General features: G+C 39.3%; 1 protein-coding gene across 5 annotated transcripts in view; it reads right to left on the reverse strand.

The window, feature by feature from the left end:
* The window catches only part of LOC117694591 (uncharacterized), a 102,499-nt gene that overhangs the window by 28,759 nt on the left and 52,385 nt on the right, over window positions 1-21,355 (reverse strand). For 3 of the 5 annotated variants that reach the window (XM_076919056.1, XM_076919055.1, XM_076919057.1), the window contains 2 exons: window positions 21,053-21,194; window positions 2,903-2,998 (listed from right to left, as the gene is read on the reverse strand). In XM_076919056.1, coding sequence (XP_076775171.1) covers window positions 2,903-2,998; window positions 21,053-21,194 — 238 coding nt within the window. Of the gene's footprint in view, window positions 1-2,902; window positions 2,999-21,052; window positions 21,195-21,355 lie in introns of those variants that run through there. The other 2 variants (XM_076919058.1, XM_076919059.1) reach the window with 2 other exon arrangements.

Consider the following 21,355-nt stretch of genomic DNA (forward strand, 5'->3'; position numbering starts at 1 on the left):
TAGAAATTCTTAGGTAAATGGATGGAACTAGAAAATATCATCCTGAGTGAGGTAACCCAATCACAAAAGAACACACATGGTATGTACTCACTGATGATTGGATATTAGCCCAAAAGCTTGCAATACCCAAGATACAACTAACAGACCACATGAAGCTCATGAAGAAGGAAGACCAAGTCCTACTTAGAAGGAGTAACAAAATACCCAAGGGAGCAAATATGGAGACAAAGTGTGGGACAGAAACTGAAGGAGGGGCCATCTGAAGACCATTCCACCTGGGTATCCATCCCATGTGCAGTCACCAAAAGTAGACTCTGATGTGGATGTCAGGAAGTGCATGCTGACAAGAGCCTGATATAGCTGTCTCCTTAGAGGTCTGCCAGAGTCTGACATACCCAGAGGCAGATGCTCACAGCTAACCATTGATCTGATCAAAGGTTCCCAATGGAGAAGTTAGAGAGAAAACTGAAGGAGCCTTAAGGGTTGGTGGCCACATGAGGAGAGCAATAATACCAACCAACCAGAGCTCCCCAGGGTCTAAACCACCAGCCTAGGAGTACATAGGGAGAGACACATGACTCCAGCTGTATATGTAGGGGAGGATGGCCTTGTTAGACATAGGTGGGAGAGGAGATCATTGGTCCCATGAAGGCTGAACACTGAGTGGGGGGGAATTCAAGGGTGGGGAGGTGGGAGTGGGGGGTAGGTAAGGGCACACCCTCATAGAAGCAGGAGAAGGGGGGATGGGATACGGGGTTCCTGGGTGGTGGGGGGAATGGGGTAAGGGGATAAAATTTGAAATGTAAATATATTATCCAATAAAAAAGGGAAAAAAAGAAAATACACCAGGAAGAAATGGACATCCACTTGCTGAAAATCTGAGAAAGCTTTAAACAGATTTTTTTTTACAAACACATGCAAATAATGAATGAACACATGAAAAGATGCTTACTGTCCTTACTCTTATCAAAGTAATTCAATTTAAAATCAGAATGAGATAGCATCATCACACATATAGTATAATAAAAGAGAAATGATATAATTATAATCTCAAAAATATAAAGTTTTTTTTTAAGTGAGTCAGGAATGGGAGACAAAGAAGAATCAACAAAAGCAAATTTTATTTGAAAATGATGTAATGAAAACTAACACTGTAAATGCTAATTAAAATATTAAAAAATGAAGTGGGGGCTATCCCAAAAGCTGTTGCCTATACATAGGATGTGTTTTTCTAGCTGGGCTGCCTTGTCTGGCCTCAGTGGGAGAGGAAGTACCTAGCCTTGCAGAGACTTGAACTGCCAGGATGGGAGAGATACCTAGAGGGCCCCCACCTGCTCAAAGGACAAGGGAATGGGAGAGACAGGGGAAGGATTATGGGAGAAATTAACCAGGAGGGGGGCAGTGAGTGGGTTGTAAAGTAAATGAGTAAAAAAGAAAATAAAAAGAAAAAATCAGAAATTAACTTTTAAAAAAATTCAAGGGACTGATGATAGCATACAATCACAATGGTGTAGAACAATAGGAAGTGAGTATTGCTCTTGGGAATGTAAACTGGTACAGCGAGTTTGAAACACTTTGGAAATTTTTATAAAGTTAAACATACACTTATCATAAGACTCAGTAATTCCAAACTTATGTATTTGCCCAATAATATGCAAACATATATTCATACAAAGACATGTGTGTATTTTATTTATCTGCATCTATGATTATCAAATATTAACTACCCACCCATCAAGAAATGTAAGAGTAACAAATTGTAATATAGGTTGAATATCCCTTACCTGTTTGACCCAGAAAAAAAATTTAGATTTTGAAATGTTAGTTGAGCAACCCTAACTCAAAAATTGAACAGCCTACAGCACAGCATTGCTTAAGTATTAATTTAGTGCTCAAAAGTTTTGTGATTTATGGGACACTTTAGAATTTCAGATCCTTTAATTAGGGGTATTCAACAGATATCTTCATAATATTCAACATCAAAATAAATATGTAAAATAATGGGGATAAATTGCAAACTAATTCTTATGAATGAATGAAGCAAGCCTGCCCCCAAAGAGTACACATGACAGGATCCCCTTTATAGAATTCCTAATAAAGACAAATCTAATCTATAATGATGAAAAGTATGACAGTAAGTGCCCAGGGCTGAAAGGGTGGTAGATACTGATTCCAAGGGGCACATACAAAAAAATTTCTGAAACATAGCACTATCTATGCCTGGTGGTCATACTGTTGCATACCTTGTCAGAAGGTATAATACTGTATTCTTAAAATGCATATATTTCATTCTGTATAAATCATACTTTGATAAAATTAATTCTAAAAGAGAGCATTGATCATAAAGTTAGAACAGAGATGGGTCTGTGTTTAGAAAAAGAATGAACAATTTTAAGGCAATACTTAGAATAGAAAGTAGGGAAAGCTGTAAATGGCAGTTGAGTATCTTAAAGTGAGAGGATAAAATGAAGATATTTTACTAAAAATACTAACAACAGGAAAAAGCTGATCTTACCTATTTTCAAATAAAGCAATGCCCTTACAACCCAAATGGGTATGATAATCTAGGAGGCTGAGGTGTAATTTAAGTGATGAAGCATTAAAATGGGATAGGAGAAAATATCCAAGGAAGCAAGATACATAGAGAGGAGACCTAGCCTACAGTCCAGAGTGTGGAAATGAGGGCAGAAGGGTACTTTTCCTGGGGGAAAGCCAAGTAAAGAAGACAGTTTATAACAGCATCCAAAATAATGGGAGAAGAAAATTCAGTTCCTAAGACTCCAATGCTGCATAAAACAATTTCTAAAACCTTAAAGGAGGACAACAATGATAGCATTTCAAGGTAGTAGCCTCTTGGGGAAGGGGGATTCCACAGACCTCTACCTAGGTCACACTCACTTACCTGACCAGCTCTGGCGTGGGGCTCCCTCCTCCAGTGTCCATGGTTCCTCTCCTTGCTCCATCTTGAAGATGACTTCTGGTTTAGGAACTTTAAACCCTGTCCAGAGGACATGATAGAGAACTAGATTCAGATAATTGCTTTCTATTTGATATTTGAGAGAGTTAAGTGCCATTTACTGGCATGGATAGAGCAATAATCCTAGAAATAAAAAGATGACTGCAGCATCTCAGAAACTTAGGGCCAATACCAACACATACTATCAGATGTCCCACATGTCCCTAGAGCTGATAATGCAAATACCCACATTGATGCTCGGCATTAGTTTCCTAGGGCTTCTACTTCAAAGGACTATGTATGAAAAACAAGATAAACACATCATTTCACATTTTAGAGAATAGAAACTTAAAATCAAGCTATCAGGGTCATGTGTGTGGGGCAGTGGGCTGTGAGAGGCAGCTGGGTACCTGGTCAAGTAGGCCTTGAACCCCAGAGACCCTCCAGGGATGGGAGGAGTTCAGCCTTGCTCCTGGGCCCCTGGCTCCTTTTACATAGCTACAACCCCTCCTACAGAGAGGTTTGCAGCCATTGGTCATATAGCACACGTAGAGGGTGTGACACAGATGGCAGAGCCTCAAGACATCTCCATATTCATGATACCTAAAGGCCAGAGGGCATAGCCAATTAAGCATTCCTTCCCAGACCCTCCTCCTTGCAAAAGATATTTAACCTCAGGCCCACCCTGAGAACATGGAGTACAGCTTCATCCACTTTCCACCATGACAATAAACATTTTAAGATCATGGACTTCCTCTCTTCTTTGGGGCCTGCTGTGGGGAACCGTAGAGAAGGTCTTCAACTACAGAGCCACCATCTAATCTCCCGCTACTGACCTCTCTATGTTCCAGCCACAGAGACCCAGCCAAGCAAGTCACCATGACCAAGAGCCCCCTTCCAGAGGGTCGCCACCAGAGCTTCTCCTCCTCACACCTTCAGCTTCGGGTCAAGGCCTTGAGAACAGTTGATTCCCAGCCACCTTGGCCCAGGGATCCTCAAACCAAGAGCTCCGGCCCCCGAGAGAACTCAGATTGTGTTTCCTCCACCCACGGAAGGGGCCCTGCAGCTTTTCACAGCCCGGATGTCCACATGGAGTGAATACAGTCAAATTCCCGTGTCTCTGCCTCCCTGAGTTGTGGCCCCAGCCCCTTGGGGCAACATACACAGGACCCACAATTCAACACAACAGGACCCAGGGCCCTGTGCACACCACAGCCCAACAATGTGCTCTCAGTGGATCTAGGAAAGAATCCTTTCTTGGACCTTCTAGCTTCCAGGGTTTAGCAGAAATCTCTCCAGTAATATGGCTGTCTTCCTGTATCTTTTTATGTTCTTCCTTCCATTCATATCTGTAGAACTATCACTCTGATCCATGTCTTCATAGTCACATGACATTTTTATGTACAGATGTCTCTATCCAAATTCACTTTTTTGATAAAGACACTTGGTATCATACAAAGACTACTGTAATAACCTTATTTTGATTTGATTACCTCCCTGAGCCATTTGTAAATATGTCACTTTAAGATGTACACCTAGATTTTGAGAAAACACAATTTAACTTTAAAAAGTCTACCCTGTGCCTCTCTCAAAGCCATTAAAGAGGAAACATAAAAATCCCTTAAAGAATTACAAGAGAACACAACCAAACAGGTGAAGGAATTGAACAAAACAATCCAGGACATAAAGATAGAAGTACAAACAATAAAGAAATCACAAAGGGAGATTACCCTGGAGATAGAAAACCTAGAAAAGAAATCAGGAGTCATAGATGCAAGCATCACCAACAGAATACAAGAGATAGAAGAGAGAATCTCAGGTACAGAAGATACCATACAAAATATTGACACAACTATCAAATAAAACGCAAAATGCAAAAAGTTCTTAATACAAAACATCCAGGAAATCCAGGACACAATGAGAAGACCAATCCTAAGGATAATAGGTATAGATGAGAGTGAGGATTCCCAACTTAAAGGGCCAGTAAATATCTTCAACAAAATTATAGAAGAAAACTTCCCTAATCTAAAGAACGAGATGCCCATAAACATACAAGAAGCCTATAGAACGCCAAATAGACTAGACCAGAAAAGAAATACCTCCCGTCACATAATAATCAAAACACCAAATGCACAAAAACAAACTAAGAATATTAAATGGAGAAAGGCCAAGTAACATATAAAGGCAGACCTATCAGAATTACACCAGACTTCTCACCAGATACTATAAAAGCTAGAAGATGCTGGAGAGATGTCATAGAGACACTAAAAGAACACAAATGCCAGCCCAGGCTACTATACCCAGCAAAACTCTCAGTTACCATAGATGGAGAAACCAAGATATTCCATGACAAAACCAAATTTACACAATATCTTTCCACAAACCCAGCACTACAAAGGATAATAGAGAGAAAACTCCAACACAAGGAGGGAAATTATACCCTAGAAAGAGCAAGAAAGTAATCTTCTTCCAATAAATCCACAAGAAGATAACCACAGAACTATAACTAGGTTATTAGTGAAGATTTGTGTAGATAAGCCCAGACAATATTTTATTTTCTATCCAAACACCTATGATAAATTGTTGGTTCCCTTTTCATCGACCTTTGAGAAATTGTTTTATAACCTCCTGAAATGTGCTCTGAGTAAAAGTGTGGTTACTTGTCTAAAAAAAATTAACTGATGTTATCTGAGAGACTGACTAAATTCTTATTACAGTTTTGACTATTAGAAAAAGGCCTAGTACAGTCTCGTTATAAAAGAGCTTAATAATCATGGATATAATTTTAAAAATTTTTATAAGATCATCATTAAGATTTAAAAAGTCATTATATAACATCACTACAAGATATACATTTTTATAGATCTATGTTTAATAATAATAGCCTGAGACAACAATTTGACATCTTTAGAGAATATATAAGTCAAATTACAAAATTGGTTTTTAGTGTCCTCAGTATTTTCATAATAGTGTTAATACTTGAGGACTTATACCTAACCAATTATGATAAGTGGATGTTACTCAATTTTTATTTAAAAAATTGAAATATGTACATGTGATTTGACACCTTTCCAGGCTTTCTAGTTACAATTACTTTAACAAGAGAAGCAATTAAAAATATAATTAGCTATTGCCTATAGTATATTTTATGCTTGATGTTCCATATCAGATTAAGATAAACAAAACTGACTGTTACAGTCAGACATTTGAGATGTTTAGTTAACAATTTATTATTACCTATATTACTAGAATTCCTTATGATCCCCAAAGACAAGATATTATAAAACAGATATTATAAAACTTTAAAATAATATCTTAATAACTCTCTGAGTATGGGGGAAGCAGCTACTGGCACTTCTGCCCTGGTTTTACAAAAAAACTCTGAAAAATTGGCTTTTAAAACAAAAGAGGGGGAACTACGCCCCCAGAAGAAGTCTCCCAGAAATATTCTCCATCATGCCTTGTTCATTTTTAATTTTCTAAATCTAAAAGCTCATGACAAAGCTGCTGCTAATTGCCTTTGGCATGCTGAGATCAATAACTATGCCACAGTTATGTGGAAGGATCCTCTTACGCTTAAATGGAATGGCCCAGACCCAGTTCTCATATGGGGCCAAGGATTGATATTCCTGTTTGATGCCAAAGAAGGCACAGCTAAATGGCTGCCAAAAAGATTAATGAAATAAATAGATACCCCCACAAAGCCAGGCCCAATTATAAATAAGATGAATAACAACTGACATCCAGGGAAGCGAAATCTCCCTAAGAATTCCCTTCTTTTTCCTTTCCAGGTAAAAATGAATCACCTGTGGTGTTGGCTGTTGAAGTTCTAATCCTGACTGTAATGTAATCTGGACTTATATTACTCAGACCTTCGATGGGCCATTGACAAAGACATCACTAATCTGAAGAAATCCCTAATTTCTTTGTCTGAAGTGATCTCCAAAAATTACAAAGGACTTTATTGGACTTGATTTACTCTTTTACAATAGAAAAGACTGTGTACAGCTCTAGACTATGTACAGCCCTTACAGAAGAATGTTGCTTTTACATAGACAAAACAGGGATGGTTAAAGAGAACATGAAAAGGTATAAAGAGAACATGAAAAAGGTTAAAGAGAACATGAAAAAGGCCTTGAGAAAAGAGGGGGGGGGTCCTGGCCAGCAGGGTATTAAACAGGGGTCCGGGGAGGTCACCTGAAAGAGAAGATGGGGGACAGGTGAACGCAAAGAATAATCACAATTTTTAATTTTTTACACAGGGGTTATATACACAAAAAGGCAGGATGTGGGGGAAGGGGATGATGCAGGAGTGTGTTTAGGGGGAATACATATATCTTCAAGAACAGAGTATCAGCTGGGTGAAACTTCAGGGGACAGGTCACTCTGACTCCACCTATGATTCACTTGTCCCTATCTAAGTTAGTATTTTCCATCAAGGTTACTTATCTACAAGGTTTATGGTTGAGACCTGGCAGCTTTCCACTAAAGCTGCTTGTTTACAATAGCTTCTAGCCATCTGTTTCAAGGTTTATTCACAGAGACCCAAGACTTTGTGCTAGAAGGCTGGCTTTAAAGCCTATATCTGATTCCAGGCCTTCAGTGTACAAGCAAAGATGCCCCTGACAGACAGACAGACAGACAGACAGACAGACAGACAGACAGACAGAGAGAGAAGAAGGAGGAGGAGGAGGAGGAGGAGGAGGAGAAGAAGAAGAGGAGGAGGGGAGGAGAGGAGGGGGGAAGAGAGAGAGAAGAAGAAGAAGAAGAAGAAGAGGAGGAGGAGGAGGAGGAGGAGGAGGAGGAGGAGGAGGAGGAGGAGGAGGAAGGGGAAGGGGAGGGGAGGATAGGAGGGGGAAGGGGAGGGGAGGGGAGGGGAGGGAGGAGAGGAGAGGAGAGGAGAGGAGAGGAGAGGAGAGGAGAGGAGAGGAGAGGAGAGGAGAGGAGAGGAGGTACAAGAATTGGTTTGCAACCCCTTTATGATTGTCAACGCTGCTTCCTTCCATTTGGGGACTGATAATTGGGTTACTTCTGCTTATTTCTTTTGGTCCCTGGGCCTTAAATAGACTAACTTTGTGAAACAACAGATAGATAATTTTGACAGCAAAACCTATTCAGATACATTATCGTAAGTTAGCTATGGAAGACCATGAGACTCAAGACGAGGTTGTTACTCTATATAGGGTGTTCCCAAATCCTCATCTCCACCCAGTCTAAAAGAGGGGACTTCTGCCCCTAGACCAAACAGAGAGGGGTCACCCAGAACCCCCTCTGACTGCCGATTTAAATTATTGCTTAGGCTTCGAGGCTAAGCACTGCAAGGGAATATAAATAAAAATTTAAAATATCCTTCTGGGTTCCCTGAGGGACAAACCTGACTGCATAGGGGTTGATGTCAAAAGTATCCCCTCTCCAGGAAAAAGACATTGGGATGGGTATGGCCCTCATGCCTCACTGAACAACGACAGGCCCAGAGCTATTACAAGGTCCCCTTTAATTACTGGAGGTCAGGCCTCTATCCCCGCCTTTGCAAGATTGGAATCACCACAGTCCTTCTATACTTGGAGATGGGAGGAAATGTCAGGGGCAGCCTTGCTTATACACTGAAGGCCTAAAATCAGCCATAGGCCCAAGTCAGCCTGCTAACACAAAGCCTTGGTCTCTGTGGAAAAACACTGAAACAGATAGCTATAAGATATTGTAAACAGGCAGCTTTGGTGAAAATTTACCAGCCTGGATAAGAACTAATAACCATAGACCTTGTAGATAGGTAACCTTGGTGGATAGTACCAGCTTAGATAAGAAACAAGTGATTCATAGACAGAGTCATAGTGACATGTTCCCTGAACCTTCACCCAGCTGATAGTCTGTTCTAGAAGATATCTGTACTCTCCCTGAACACCTACGCTCCTGCATCATCCCCTTCCCCACATCCTGCCTTTTTGTGTTTATAACTCCTGTGTGAAAAGGTAAAAATCACGGTTTGATTAAAGGAAGGAAGGAAGGAAGGAAGGAAGGAAGGAAGGAAGGAAGGAAGGAAAGAAAGGAGAGAGAGAAAGAGAGAAACAAAGAAAGAAACAAAGAAAGAAACAAAGAAACTATAACCACAAAATCCAAGTAGGACCACTTATGATCCAGACCCTTTAGATGGCAGAGTATCCTTTTAATAAAATTTGAATCAGGGTCTTCTAAAGGCACATCCCAACTAGACTTCCACTTCTGTACCTCCTTGTCCATCTTCACATCATTCAATTTTGGCAAAGATTCCATTGCAACAATTTAGCCAGAACCCCCATTGCCTCAACTCCCATTCAGCCACCCTGTGCTGTGGGTTCTACATTTAAGACAGTAGAAGTTCCAGACTACACACCTACCTAGAATTTTTGATCTGTTAGCACTGTTCTTTTATAAAATGTGTGTGTACACTTGCAAAACACACATACACACAAACACACACCAGATTTCCTTATTCATTCTACTTCTCTGGAGAATCCTAATACAGATTTTGGTACCCAAAGCCATTCCAGAGGGAAAGAATCTTCAGATTGTCAGGAAGGGTTTTTCCTGAATTAGTTATGGGGTTACTAGAATTAATCTTTTAATTTGATCAGATTTAAAGAGACCGATTGGTAAGTATTTCCAGAAGGAAAGATGACTCTGATCTGATAGTTCATGGTACAGTGACAAAGATAAGCAAATATCAATACTGAATTCAATATTGAATTCAAAATTCAAAATTCAAAATTTTCAACCTTTAGAAAACTTTCTGAGTGATGATGGATTAGAATGCTTTGTTTAATAAAATTGGCTGGTTACTTCAAATTACATTGGATAAAGGGAGACAGGTGGGGTGAATTCAAATATCAAATTTCTGGGCTCATGAATCCAAAAAGTAACCTGAAAATTTCTACATCAGGGCCACATGTGGTGCATATATCAGTAATCCCAGCACTCAGGAAACAAAGAGGCAAGGATATAATGAGTTTAAAGCTGGCTTGGACTACATACATGTCTCAAAACACAAACAAAAGATTTCCACACCTGCTTCTGTAACTACAAAACTAAAATCGATAAAAATCAAACCCAGACTCATCCTGAAAAATGAATAAACTGTAAATCAAATTGAATAGACAAACTTCCAGGCTATCTGCTATTAAAGTAAGGCCATTTATTGGGAAAGGAATGGAAACAAAACCTCTAAGTTCTTCTATGTCTTTCTAGATAAGTAGAAGTTCTACCACTGTTTTAGTCAATTTATTATTGCTGTAACAGAATACTACAGGCCTGATGATTTATAAATAAAAGAAGTTTATTTAGCTAACAATTCTGGGGGTGGTTGAGTTCAAGATCATGGCCTTTGCATCTAGTAAGAGCCTTCACACTGCATCACAACAAGACAGAAGCAAAAGTGAGAATGTATGAAAGAAAGAAACAGAGGGTAGGATAGGGGCCAAACACAACAAACTCATTCTGGTAATAACCAAACCACACTCTGGATGACAACAACCAAATCTGAATGGCAAAGCCCCGTGACCGTATCACAATTTAAAGGTCCTTCCACACTCAGTATCAAGCTGTAATTAAGTTTCAACAAGAGTTTTTATGGACAATGCAGACCAATGCAACCTCTATCTAGAAAGGATAACCTGAGAAACTGAATGACCGCCCCTGTTATTCAGAGTTCAACTGGCCCCTCTGCCCCTTTATTCAACTGAGATTTCTACCCTGAGGGATGGTACCAACCCATACTCAAGTTGGGTCTTCCTAACTTAGTTAATTTAACTGTCTTTGGGAAGACTCTAACAGGAACACGCAGAGACAGATGTATTTCACCAATCTTCTAAATCTAGTCAATTGGACAATGAAGATTAACCATCATGAATATGTACATTGAGAGTAGAAAAGGAGACATTTAGTAAAAAATTTCCTCTACATGGCACGTAAACACAGAATAGACCAGTGCAGAATCCTTGCTCTTTAGTAGGGTACTGGAAATATAGCATAAAAAAAAACACTCCTAGTGACACTCAAGTCCTTCTGATTCAAGCTCAGCCTACAGAAGATATGAAGACCATAGCAACTTTAGAGTACTAAACTTGGGTCTTAATGGAGTTGATTTGCTTGAGAATGTAGCCCAAAACTAGTGGTAAACTCCATCTAAGGCCATATACCAGCACAAAATTGATATCCAAGTACCACAAGGGAATGGTAAGGAGAGAATTCAAGAGCATGAAAAACTGTTAAGAGAAATGATGTTAATTTAGACATGGTATTCTCACACACTTGGTTTTCAGTGATAGCCCTAACTAGCCTCTTGGCCATGGAAAAATAAAGTGGCCCTTCCTTCTGAAACAGAAAAGGTGGTTTCCATTACCTATGATCTCAGGGTTTATGGTAGCAATTGCAACCCTGCTTATTTCTGAATTATTCATAATGTCAATTTTCTGTTTTCTTCAATGATAACACATACTCACACCTAAACAGCATCACATTCTATTTCCTACCTACAGAACCATTGAAGTTCTATAGGTTCCTTCATTTTCTCCCATTTGTCTCCTTTAGCCAAGCTGGTAATGTCTCTACTGAAATAATTGGCTAGATCCAAAAGTCAACCACCAAATCTTTTGAGCAATGTGTTCATACATATATTTGATCTTCTCAGAGTATATTTTCTCAATTTTTTCAAGGGATGGGGTGGGTCTAGTGGTCCAAATGAGAATGGCCCCCAGAGGCACTTGGGTCCCCAATTAGTGGAATTGTTTGGGAATAGGAGGTGTGTCACTGTAGCTTTGGGGTTTCAAAAGACTTGCTCTTTTGTGTCTTTCTCTACCTTGTGGTTATTGCCTAAAGATGTAAGCTCTTGGCTATAGCTCCAGCACCATGCCTGGATGCTTGCCTATTGTGTCCCACCATGATGGTCATGGACTCATTCTCTGAAATTGTAACCTGCAATAAACTCATTCTTCTATAAGTTGCCTTGGTCTTACCACAGTGATAGAAAAGTCAGGCACTGAACATTTTCAGAATCCTTAAATAATAATTTTTTTCTCTAAGAATTTCTTTTATGATTTAACTCTTTCCTCTCAAGTTTCTCAAATTATATGATAAGTATCAAAATAAATCATACTATGCTTTCTCCAATGTTTAGAAATTCCTCAGATAACTATTAAAGTTCACTACTTATAAGTAGTACTTTTGAGCTGAGAGAATAAAATCTCACCATGACCTTTGTCCCTTTACAAAAAGGACTGACATTCCTTCCATTTGTATTAACATGCCCCATATTCTGACACTTCACCTTTAACATATTTATATCAATAGGTTGTTCAAATAAACCTATGCTTCTTTTTGAGACAGTGTCTTACTATCTATCCCTGGCTGTCTTGGAACTCACCATGTAAACCAGGTTTGTCACTGACTCACAGAGATCTCCCTGCCTCATTCTCCCAGCTAAAGGCACCCAGCTAAATCTCTGCTTTTTATGTCAAGTATCTTAAAACTTTTCCACCCTCAACTCATTATACCTATCCAAAACCTTTTTCATATTTTAATTATTTTGTGGGTTTTCTGTGTGCATGTACGTAAGTCTATATATACCACAGCATATGTGTAGAGGTCAGAGAACGACATCTAGAAATTACTGCTGTCCTTCAATGATGGAATCCAGGGATTAAACTCAGGTTATCAGATTCACATGGAAAGCACAAATACCTGCTGCCTCCCTTTCATGTTAGGTATTTTTTAAAGCAATGCTCCATTTCCTAGGATCTCTATAACCGTGTCACAAACTAGAAGGTTCAGAATACTTATTATCTTACACTTCTCGAGATTAGAAGTCTAAAATTAAGGTATCATAAGCAGGCCTACTGTCATTGAAAGGGCTTAGAGAACATTTCTCCCTCAGCATCATTCTTAGATGTTTCTCAGCTTAAAAATATATCCTTCCAATGCCAAACCATCTTCTCATGCCGTCACATTCTCTTCCTTTTGATACATATGTATCTATCTGTCAGAGTTCCCTTTTTCCTAAAGAAAAAGATACAGAGTCTACAAGATGCCTCACCTGTTAAAGGCACTTGCATCCTAAGCCTGGTGACCTGAGTTCAATCCCCAGAACCTACTTAAAGGTGGAAGAGAAGAATCAGTACAATAAATTTGTCATGTGACCTCCACAAACCCCTCTCCCTCTGCCTCTCCCCCCCCACACACACACACAGTAATAACAAATAAATAATTCAAAGAAAACTTATGGCAGATTAGACAGAGACTTGATGTGCCAGGGTGAGGGGATACCCAGGAGACCCTACCCTCACAGAGGAGAAAGAGAGAAGGGATGGAGGGAAGGACTCTGTGAGGGAGGAACCAAGAGGGGGAGGAGTGTTTGGGATATAAATTAATTAATTTTTAAACAGTTATAGCAGAAAAAAAGTTATAGCAGATTAAAACCCACCTTAATTACTCTATTCTAAATTGATTACTTCCAAAAAGAACTTATTTCCAAATATTGTATTCTGAGGCACTGAGGGTTAGTATTTTAATATATATTTTAATAGTTTTAAATATTTTTCTTTTGTTTTTAAAAATCAATTCTTTGAGAATTTAGCAAACTATATTTTAATTATATTCACTCCCCCTCCTTAACTTCTCCCAGATTCCTCTGTTTACTGTAGGGGGACAGCTCTGGTGTTCTTATTCTCTCTTGAAGGTAGCTGAGATTGGGGGGTAGGTGGGGGCAGAGATCGGCGGGGGCAAGACTTGGTGTTTCAAGATATTAGACTTGCTGTCTTAAGTCTAAATTACTTTGCAGCAGTAGCTAGCCTGCCTGTTTAAATTCCTTTGAGACCAGAAACTACAGTTTCTGGTGTTTAGCACCAGTGGGGATTTAAGTAAAGAATTAATTGCTAGGGCTTTTTTCTCTCTTGCCCAGAAGCCTTACCTCCCTCCCTTGTCAGGGAGGTTTGGAGTAATAAACTTTTATTGAACCAGAAGAGAGTCACTTACAGAAGGAAAAACTTTTACACAAGCAATATGTATAAACTCAAATAAATTCATATATAAATTCATTCATATACATTCATACATCTTCATGTATTTCAGTTAGAACCACCTACACACTTATGTCATAATTATATACTTACACTTACTTACACACACACATCTATATTTACATATGCATACGGAGCAAAATCCCAAGAGCCAGTACAGAAAGAACTCACTAATTCTAGATGAAAAATGTGCTAAGATATTTATTGCATATAGAAAGAAAAAGCTTCTACCCTTTTTATTGCTAAATGAATTAAACCCAAGTCTGTAAGAAAAAAAACCTTTGTCCTCTTTAGCAAGACTAAGCCTGCCTTCCTGTTTAAAAAAGAAAAAAGACCAAGGCAAGAAGCCTGCCTGCTCTTTCTGCTCTCTGCAGCTTCTTCTTTGTCCCTCTTTCTCTCTGCATTCTGCACAATGCTCTCTTAATTTCTATGTTCCCTTTTAATTTCTAAGTTAATCTAATCAGTTGTCCTCCTTCCTTCTCCTAATCTTACTCTATCTATCCACCTGCTGTGATGTAATACTGTCATGCAATGTAATCATTCCTAGTTTTTTGTAACTTTTTCTAGGGAAATAAACAGCATGGTTGTTCCAAGCATCCTTTTTTTAAACAGAAGTTCATTAAAAGTTCAAACATAAATTCAAATCATTAACAGAGAATATTTATATATATATATATATCCACTAAGACTAGACATTCACTATCTCTACAGGTTCATCAAGGGTTAAAGACCATAACTAAGTTATCATTGAAGTTTTGTATAGATAAACCCAGTCAATATTTTATCTTCTGTCCTAACACCTACAATAATCATTAGTTCACTTTATGGCCTTTGGTTGTTTTACACTCTCTTGGAATATGTTCTTAAGTTATAAATGCCTGCTTTCTATCTCAGAAGCAATTAACTCGTGACATGTTAAGAGTGGCAGAGTTCTCATTGCAATTTTTAATATCAGAGAGGGCTTTAATAGCAGACCTATTATAAAGGGTTTAGTAATTACTAGTATAATTTAGGAAATCATATAGAATCATTATTAATTAAATCATCGCCTTCCAATCTGGGCCTGAGTACTGAGCAGATCCCAGGTGGCAGCTCTGCCCCCAATCTCACAGAACCCAGAGGAAGCGGGGCTCCCAGGAGCTCTAACCCGGGCAGTATCTTAGAATACATAGCCTTGGTGTATTTACTCATTAAGCAAGCTGAGCAGACCTGTTCGAACCTCTGATGTCCTGGAATTCCATCTGGATTCAGTGAAGACACAGCATCAGAGGCTTATCAACTTACTCTCCCCCCCACCCCTCTTCTAATATCTCAACGCCCATAATCAGCTTGAAGAAGTTAATGAAGAGTCGGCGCCCCTATTCCCTGGGCTTGGAGACTGAGGTGGTTAATACTGGGCTGTCTTTCTAGGGAAAAGTAGTGGTTTTGGTGGAACAGGGAGGATTAGCTAGGATTTATTGCATAGCCATAACCTATTGGTAGAAATATGTATAATTGTTATTAAGATGAAGTTATAATTTCTTAAATGGTACAAAATTTACTTTGATTTCAAATTTAAGGTTTTCATGGGTACGAGTTTCTTATTGATATAAAAGTGAGATGAATATTGTTACTCTCATAGGCATTGTGCCTGTATAACACATTTAGGAATACAAGACTTAGACCCAGTCCTTCTTTAACTTTTTTAACTGATTTGGGATGGTTAGCCTGTGAGTTAAGGGCCTATAGCAAATTCATGGCTTTGAGTTTATTGTTAGGGAGTTTTCTATATTTTATTTAGAAATAGCTGAGAGGAGTTAACAGACAACAGTCCAGATTACCTTACATGGACTGTTAGTTTTCAAAACCTCAGAAGTCCACATAATTGATGTTACGAACATTTCTGTATTAATGTTCATATTGATTAGAGACCTGTCTGCTCCTGACAGCTTCCTGTTTTGGATTCTAAGAAGAAATTGAGCATCTTTGGAGTTACTAAGACTCAACAAAAAAGAAAACTTCAGACCAATGTCTCTTAAGAATATCGATTCAAAAAATACTTAATAAAATTCTCGAAAACCAAATCCAAGAACACATCAAAATGATCATTCACCATAATCAAGTAGGCTTCTTCCCAGAGATGTAGGGATGGTTCAATATAGAAATCCACCAATGTAATCTGCTATATAAACAAACTCAAAGAAAAAAATCACATGATCGTCTCATTAAAAAAGCCTATGACAAAATACAACACCCCTCCATGTTAAAAGTCTTGAAGAGAGCAGAAATTCAGGGTCCATACTTAAAGACAGTAAAAGCAATATACAGCAAACCAGTAGTCAACATCAAACTAAATGGAGAGAAACTTGAAGCAATCCTACTAAAGCCAGGGACAAGACAAGGCTGCCCACTCTATATATATTCAATAGAGTACTCAAAGTTTTAGCCAAAGCAATTAGACTACAAAAGTAGGTCTAAGGGATTCAAATTGGAAATAATTCCACTTATCACTATTTGCAGATGATATAATAGTACACTTGAGTGATCCCAAATATTCCATCAAAGATATCCTACAGTGGATAAACAACTTCAGCAAAGTGGCTGGATATAAAATTAACTCAAGCAAATCAGTAGACTTCCTTTACTCAAAAAATAAATGGGATGAGAAAGAAATTAGGAAAATGACACCCTTCATAATACTTATAAGTAATATAAAATATCTTGGTGTGACTTTAACCAAGCAAGTGAAAGATCTGTATGATAAGAATTTCAAGTCTCTGAAGAAAGAAGTTGAAGAAGACCTCAGAGGATAGAAAGATCTCCCATGCTCATGGATTGTCAGGATTAACAAAGCAAAAACGGCCATCTTACCAAAAGCAATCTATAGATTCAATGCAATCCCCATCAAAATACCAACTCAATTCTTCACAGAGATAGAGCAATTCTCAAATTCATCTGGAATAAAAAAAATCCAGCAAAAACTATTCTCAACAATAAAAGAACTTCTAGGGGAATCACCATCCCTGACCTCAAACTGTACTACAGAGCAGTAGTGATAAAAAACATGGTATTGGTAGAGACAGGCAGGAAGATCAATGGAATGGAACTGAAGACCCAGAAATAAACCCACACACCTATGGTCACCTGACCTTTGACAAAGAAGCCAAAACCATCCAGTGGAAAAAAATAAAGTGCCCGGCATTGGTGGCGCATGCCTTTAATCCCAGCACTTGGGAGGCAGAGGCAGGCGGATTTCTGAGTTCGAGGCCAGCCTGGTCTACAGAGTGACTTCCAGGACAGCCAGAGCTACACAGAGAAACCCTGTCTGGAAAAAACAAACAAAACAAACAAAAAAAAAAAGAATAAAGAAAGCATTTTCAACAAATGGTGCTGGTTCAACTGGTGGTCTGCATGTAGAAGAATACAAATTGATCCATCTTTATCTCCTTGTAAAAAGCTCAAGTCCAAGTAGATTAAAGACCTCCACATAAAACCAGATACACTGAATCTCATAGAAGAGAAAGTGGAAAAGATCCTAGAACACGTGGGGACAGGGGTAAGTTTTCCTGAATAGAACATCAATGGCCCAGGCTCAAAAATCAACAATTGACAAATGGGACCTCATAAAATTGCAAAGCTTCTGTAAAGCAAAGGACACTGTCATTAGGACAAAATGGCAACCAACAGATTGGGAAAAGATCTTTATGAACCCTACATCTCATAGAGGAATAAAATCTGAAATCTACAAAGCACTCAACAAATTAGACTCCAGAGAACCAAATAACCCTATTAAAAATGGAGAACAGAGCTAAACAAAGAATTCTCAACTGAGGAATCTTTAATGGTCGAGAAGCACCTAAAGAAATGTTCAACATCCTTAGTCACCAGAGAAATGCAAATCAAAACAACCCTGAGATTCTACCTTACACCAGTCAGAATAGCTAAGATCAAAAACTCAAGCAACAGCGGTTGCTGGTGAGGATGTGTGGAAAAAGAGGAACATTTCTCCATTGTTGGTGTATTGCAAGTTGGTACAACTGCTGGGGACAGCATACAATGACAGGGACTGCCTACAGTAGGCCAGCATGGAGGCATCTCAGAAGCCTGTGGCAGCTCCTTGAAAAAGTATGATGTCTGAGACCCTGAGAGGCAGGAGACACATGCCTTCAGGGACCCACCATCTGAAATAAGGAACTAGCTGCAGTAGGCCAAGATGGAGACATCTTAGTAGCCTGTGGCAACTCTTTGTAAAAACACAGTTGTTCCCATTTCTCCTAACCTTAGCCCTGGACAACGAACGGTTGTATAGATTTCACTTGTGTGTGACTGCTTTTCAGTTGGCCTTGGTGTGCACAATTTTTCTATTATATTTGACTTTCTTACTTCTGCTCTGGTGAATTCTGTGAAAATAGATGTTCCTTGATGTAATGATTCTTAAACAATTAAAAAATTGAGGCACAGGGCACAGCAAAGCACAGTCCTAATGGCCCAGGTGCATGCTGTGTGTTCTCATCTTGGAAACTGCACAATGATAGTTCCAGATTAATGCTTGACTTACAAAGATAGTTTGAAAAAAATTATTGAATATTTTATTTACATTTCAGATATTATCCCCTTACCCCATTTTGTCCTGCCCAGGAACCCCCATCCCATCCCCCTTCCTCCTGCTTCTATGAGGATGTGGCCCCACCTATCCCCCCACTCCCACCTCCCCACCCTCGGATTCCCCCACAGTCAGCATCCAGCCTTCATGGGACAAAGGATCTCCTCTCCCACCTATGCCCTACAAGGCCATCCTCCCCTACATATATACCTGGAGGCATGGGTGTGCTCCCTATGTGGTGACTTTTGGTGAATGCACGTCGGATGGATACACAGTTGGAATAGTCTCCAGATGGCCCCTCCATCAGTTTCTGTCCCACACTTTGTCTCCACATTTGCTCCCTTGAGTATTTTGTTACTCCTTCTAAGAAGGACTGAAGCATGCACACTTGGTCTTCCTTCTTCATGAGCTTCACGTGGTCTCTGAGTTGTGTCTTGGGTATTGCAAGCTTTTGGGCTAATATCCAATCATCAGTGAGTGCATACCATGTGTGTTCTTTTGTGATTGGTTTACCTCACTCAGGATGATATTTTCTAGTTCCATCCATTTACCTAAGAATTTCTCAAATTCATTTTTTAATAGCTGAGTAATACCCCATTGTGTAAATGTACCACATTTTTTGTATCCATTCCTCTCTTGAGGGACATCTGGGTTCTTTCCAGCTTCTGGCTATTATAAATAAGGATGCTATGAACATAGCGAAGCATATGTCCTTGTTATATGTTGGAGCATCTTCTGGGTATATGCCCAGGAGTGGTATAGCTGGGTCCTCAGGTAATGCTATGTCAAATTTTCTGAGGAACTGCCAGACTGATTTCCAGAGTGGTTACACCAGCTTGCAATCCCACCAACAATGAAGGAGTGTTCCTCATTCTCTACATCCTCGCCAGCATCTGCTATCACCTGAGTTTCTGATCTTAGCCATTCTGACTGGTGTGAGGTAGAATCTCAGGGTTGTTTTGATTTGCATTTCCCTGAAGACTAAGTAAGGATGCTGAACATTTCTTGAGGTGCTTCTCGGCCATTCGAGTTTCCTCAGTTGAAAATTCTTTGTTTAGCTCTGTACCCCATTTTTAATAGGGTTATTTTCTTGAGTTCTTTGTATATATTGGATATTAGCCCTCTATCTGATGTGGGATTGGTAAAGATCTTTTCCCATTCTTTTGGTTGCCATTTTATCCTATTGACAGTGTCCTTTGCCTTACAGAAGCTTTGCAATTTTTTTTATTTTTTTTTATTTTTTTATTTTTTTTTTAGCTTTGCAATTTTATGAGGTCCCACTTGTCAATTCTTGATCTTAGGACATAAGCCCTTGGTGTTCTGTTCAGGAACTTTTCCCCTGTGCCTAGGTATTCAAGGGTCTTCCCCACCTGGGTACCATCCCATGTGCAGTTACCAAAGGTAGACGCTGATGTGGATGTCAGGAAGTGCATGCTGACAAGAGCCTGATATAGCTGTCTCCTTAGAGGTCTGCCAAAGTCTAACATATTCAGAGGCAGATACTCACAGCTAACCACTGATCTGATCAAGGGTTTCCCAATGGAGAAGTTAGAAAGAAGACTGAAGGAGCTGAAAGGGTTTGTGGCCCCATGAGAAAAGCAACAATACCAACCAACCAGAGCTCCCCAGGGCCTAAAACCACCAACCAGCCTGGGAGCACATAGGGAGGGACCCAGGACTCCAGCTGTATATGTAAAAGAGGATGGCTTTGTTGGGCATAGGTGGTAGAGGATATCCTTGGTCCCATGAAGGCTGGACACCGAGTGGGGGGGGGGGAATTCAAGGGTGGGGATGTGGGAGTGGGGGGCATAGGTGGGGGCACATCCTCATAGAAGCAGGAGGAGGGGGGATGGGATAGGGGGTTCCTGGGTGGAGGGGAATGGGGTAAGGGGATAAAATCTAAAATGTAAATATAATATCCAATAAAAAAAAGAAAAAATAATAGCAAAAATAAAATTCTTTTGGGCAGAAAAAGAACAAAAGTAAAACAAAAGATAGGAGTGAGGAATAAATATAATAAATTTTTTTAAGTATGTTAACTAAAAAAGAATAAAATATAGAAAAACATCCATCCAGTTTAATTTGGGCTGCCCATATACACTAAGGTGTGTTGCTTTCCACTAGAATGTAGTCTACCTGCCAGGGACCATATCCTAAAGGAAAACTGTCTCCCTTTATCTCAGTACCTATCAATTACCAATACATCCTTAGCTAAGGATAAGACCCCCATCCTCCATGTGGAGATTTTGTCTGACTTGACCTTTCAAAGGTCTTGTGCATGCTGTCACAGTCACTAGGAGTTCATATGTGCGATTTACCTGCTACATCCAGAAAATATTTCTTCCATGTAGCAAGCTACCACCTCTGGCTCTTACATCTTTCCTCCCCCCCCTTCTGCAATGATTTTTCTCTGGAGACAATTTAATCTACAGCCAGCTCCTCATGACACAATAGGACATCTATGCTTACCCACTGAGAGCAGGTGACTATAGTTCTCCAGCATTACATCCTGGTATAGGCATCTTTGAAAAGAGTTCAATTGCTGCCATTCCCCTCTGCTGAAATCAACCGCCACATCCTCAAATGACACTGGAACCTGTAAGAACATAAACTGGTTCAAGAAAAGGTTATCAACACTAAATAATCAGAAGACAGAAAGTTGTTTTAAATGGTTTTGTAGTAGCATACCACATAGTGCACACATTAAATACACATATATAATATGTAGAACAGAATCACTGAATCATAAATTTCTGCTATTCTTTTGTTTAA

The sequence above is a fragment of the Arvicanthis niloticus genome, chromosome X (assembly GCF_011762505.2).
Source record: "Arvicanthis niloticus isolate mArvNil1 chromosome X, mArvNil1.pat.X, whole genome shotgun sequence".
In the NCBI taxonomy this organism is placed as follows: domain Eukaryota; kingdom Metazoa; phylum Chordata; class Mammalia; order Rodentia; family Muridae; genus Arvicanthis; species Arvicanthis niloticus.